The 3,702-nt window shown below is 54.6% G+C and overlaps 1 protein-coding gene across 1 annotated transcript in view; it reads right to left on the reverse strand.

The window, feature by feature from the left end:
• Nucleotides 1-1,506: 1,506 nt before the first annotated feature.
• Nucleotides 1,507-3,702, reverse strand: part of VASP (vasodilator-stimulated phosphoprotein) — a 24,263-nt gene continuing 22,067 nt past the window's right edge. The window contains exons 14-15 of the mRNA XM_006759527.2: nt 2,453-2,510; nt 1,507-2,348 (exon numbers count right to left, since the gene is read on the reverse strand). Coding sequence (XP_006759590.1) covers nt 2,311-2,348; nt 2,453-2,510 — 96 coding nt within the window. The 3' untranslated portion in view covers nt 1,507-2,310. The remainder of the gene's footprint in view (nt 2,349-2,452; nt 2,511-3,702) is intronic.

Consider the following 3,702-nt stretch of genomic DNA (forward strand, 5'->3'; position numbering starts at 1 on the left):
GGATCTGCGCGCCCACCTGTGCACCGAGGACCCGGACGCGCCCACGGCCGAGCCCCAGCCCGAGGAAGAGCCCACACCCGAGCCGGAGGACTAGGAGGCCGCCGGGCCCTGGTCTTGAGCGTGACTTTCCCCGATACGGCCTTCCGTCCGCCCCGTCCCTTCCTGAGCCGGTCCAGCTGATCCCACCGGTCCCTTTGGGGGCAGGATGGGTCCTAGACCCGGGCGGATCCAGCCAGGCTTTGGGCACTTTCCCCACTAGAGGGGCCAGCAGGACCCGCAGGCCTGGCTCACCCATCTGTCACTCACACCGCCACTTACCTGGAGGGGCCTCCCCGTGACACCGAAGCTTCGCTCCTTTGCGACCCTTGTAAGGGAAATGCAGACATCTGTCTGCCTCAGCTCTTCACGGGGGTGAGAAAGGGGATGGATCTTGGGAAGCTTTGGCCCCAATAGGTCACTGCGGCGCCTCACTGGCCCCCCACTGGCCCCCCACTGGCCCCTCTACTGAGGGGGCTCCTAAGTGATCATCCCAACAGCTGCACCGCCCGCAGGAAAGGCTGGCAGGGTCCTCCCAGCAGCTCCCCCGGCTCCCCCTCCCCTCCCGGGACCTGTTCCAGCAGGACATGCCCGTTAGGTTGGAAAAGCCGGTGCCGCCAGCGGGCTGAACAATTCTGTTGTAATCAAAACCCCGTTCACCAGTAGTTCCAGACCCACAGCTGTCCTTACCCACCATCCTCCGTCCGGCCTTTCACAGGACCCACCTGTTCTACTACATGGGCAGCGGTCATGACCCCACCTTCCATCCAAACCCGCTCTTCAGAACACTCAGGGATCCCTCCTCCTTTCTGCCTTTGGGCTGGTCCCCAGTCCCCCTCAACCTCCTTCATGCAAAGGCTTCCTCCGCCCTAAGCTCCCCACCCCCATCCCAAGGGAATATTCCACCAGGCAGTGTAACCTGCCTGCCAATCCAATGGACCAACCACTGCAGGGGGTGTGCGTGAGCTCTGCGGCTTCCGAATGCTATTTTTTTAAGACTGTAAATGTTTTTATAATTAAAGGAGCTCCGAGGTAATGGGGGCATCTCAGTGTGTCCAAGAGCCATGGTGCACGCCGGTAAGAAGGACACAAGGGTCGTTACAATTAGGAGAAGCTGGGAGGTTCCGACGGGATGGGGCAGAGGACCCTCCTATGCGTCCTTTCCCAGACGGGAACCAAGGTCTATGGGCAACAAAGGGACCTGCCCTGGGCCGGCAGTCTGTGAGGGACAGCCCCGGGCTTTCTCTAGGCCAGGGAATTGGTTCGGCTAAGGGAGGAATGAGGAAGGAATGAGGAAGGTCTGTGGAAAGCTCAGAGGGGGCAGAGCCCACCCTGGCTGAAGGAGCCTGAGGGAACTGGAACAGGTGCAGGGCGGTTAGGAGGAAGAGGAGCAGGTGGGTTGCTGGGGACGGGGGACAGCACCCCCCTCCCGTCCTCATCAGAGCAGCCCTTCCAATCACTCCAGAAATCTTAGCATTTATAAAAACTGGCAGATTTATTCCGCGGGGGCCCATTTTCAAGAAGCTGAAGGTGAAGGCGGGAGAAGGGAGGAAAGCTTTCCTCCCCTTTTCCTGTCTCCCTCATCTTATTTTCCCTAAGGGGTAAAAATGGCCCGGACCCCAAAACCTACCCAAATAAAAAACCAAAAAACTGAGGTTCCAAAAAGTTACAGCATCTTAATTCCTCATAGAAAAGGGGAAGGAGCCGGAGAGAAGGGATGTTCCCTGGGGTGAGGGGAGATGCCCCCAGCCTGGTGGGACACCCCCCTTAAATAGCTGCCCCGAATCCGACAAGCCCGGGGCTAAAGCATTTAAAAACTCCCCATTTTATCAAAACCAAAGAGAAAAAAATTTCCCTTCCCCCCAAAACCTAAATATATATATATATATATAATTTTTTTTCCTTAAAAAACAAAAATTTGAAGGCATTAAGCGATAAAGTGAAATCTAGAACAAGGGAATGTGCCATTCCCTCCTTCCGTCCCCTGTGGGGTCACTGGGCACATCCCAGCAGAGGAGCCTGCCCCAAGGGGATGGCCGAGGGGAAGGACCAAAGGGAGCAAAGGGTGGGGGCCTCCCCAGCCAATCAGCAGCCAGTATAGGAGTGGGCATGGCAGGAGCCACACCCCCTTGGAATTTTCCAAGTGGGATGAGGAGGGGGAGGACGCGTTCCTGTGTCGTCTTCAGCCAATTCCAAGTCAAGTCGAGGCAGGGAAAGCAGGGTGACAGGCAAGGTGTGCGGAAGGGAGAAACGGGGTCTTCTGGGGCCCCGTGGTCAGGGGGAACCCCTCTTCCTCAGCTCCTGGACAAAGGCTGGAAGGAAACACAGGGCAGAGGTCAGGGGCAGAGCCTCTTCTCCCTTCCCTTCCAAAACAGGGCTCTTTCCCAGGGACAGGATCCCTCCAAAACCACCTCACCTTCAATTATTTCTTCTTTCACTTTCTGCAACTCCTTCCTCACCTCTTCCAGAAACTCCTGGAAGCAATGGGGTGCAGCCAATCAGGAAGAGTGCCTGGACTTGCAGACACTCATCTCTCCTTTCATTCATTCATTCATTCATTCATCCATTCAAATATTTTTTATTGATTTCAGAGAGGAAGGGAAAGGGAGAGGGGTAGAAACATCAATGAGAGAGAATCATTGATCGCTGCCTCCTGCACGCCCCCTGCTGGGGATCGAGCCTGCAATCTGGGCATGTGCCTTTGACTGGAATCCAACCTGGGATCCTTCAGTCCACAGGCCGACGCTCTATCCACTGAGCCAAACCAGGAAGGGCTATTTAATTTAATTTTATTTTTATTGACTTCAGAGAGGGAGAGAGAGAAACATCAATGATGAGAGAGAATCATTGATCTTGACCAGCTGCCTCCTCCACGCCCCCTACTGGGGATCGAGCCTGCAACCAGGGCATATGCCCTTGACCACAATCAAACCTGGAACCCTTCAGTTCTCAGGCCAATGCTTTATCCCAGGGGTCCTCAAACTACGGCCCGCGGGCCACATGCAAATACAAATATTGTATTTGTTCCCGTTTTGTTTTTTTACTTCAAAATAAGGTATGTGCAGTGTGCATAGGAATTTGTTCATAGTTTTTTTTAAACTATAGTCCGGCCCTCCAACGGTCTGAGGGACAGTGAACTGGCCCCCTGTTTAAAAAGTTTGAGGACCCCTGCTTTATCCACTGAGCCGAACCAGCTAGGGCTAATTTCTCCTTTCTTAATGACTGAAGGGCCACACACACACCATGACCTCACTGACAAAGCCGCAGAGGGACGGGAGAATTCTGGAGATTTCTGGATCCTCTGGGCCAGAAGAAAAGCACTGGAGAACAGCCAGTACCAGGGATGGCAAATACATTCTGTTCTCCTGCCAACTCCCGTTGGTAACAGACGCCTGGGGCCAGTGTGTGAAAAGGACTCTGGGAACTCACGGGAAAGCCTGCCCTGATAGGTTAGTAAGGCCTGCCACGCGCACTGGGAAAGGGCGTTGTGGGAGACACAGACCTGTCATCCCTGACCTGATCACATCCCTCCGCTTCTCAGACTAGAAACTGAGTGTCTCCGAGGCCCTTTCTAGAATCACATGGCAAGTCAGTGGCAGAATTTAGACCAGTGATGGCGAACCTTTTGAGCTCGGCGTGTCAGCATTTTGAAAAACCCTAACTTAA

The sequence above is a fragment of the Myotis davidii genome, unplaced genomic scaffold, assembly GCF_000327345.1.
Source record: "Myotis davidii unplaced genomic scaffold, ASM32734v1 scaffold796, whole genome shotgun sequence".
NCBI lineage: Eukaryota > Metazoa > Chordata > Mammalia > Chiroptera > Vespertilionidae > Myotis > Myotis davidii.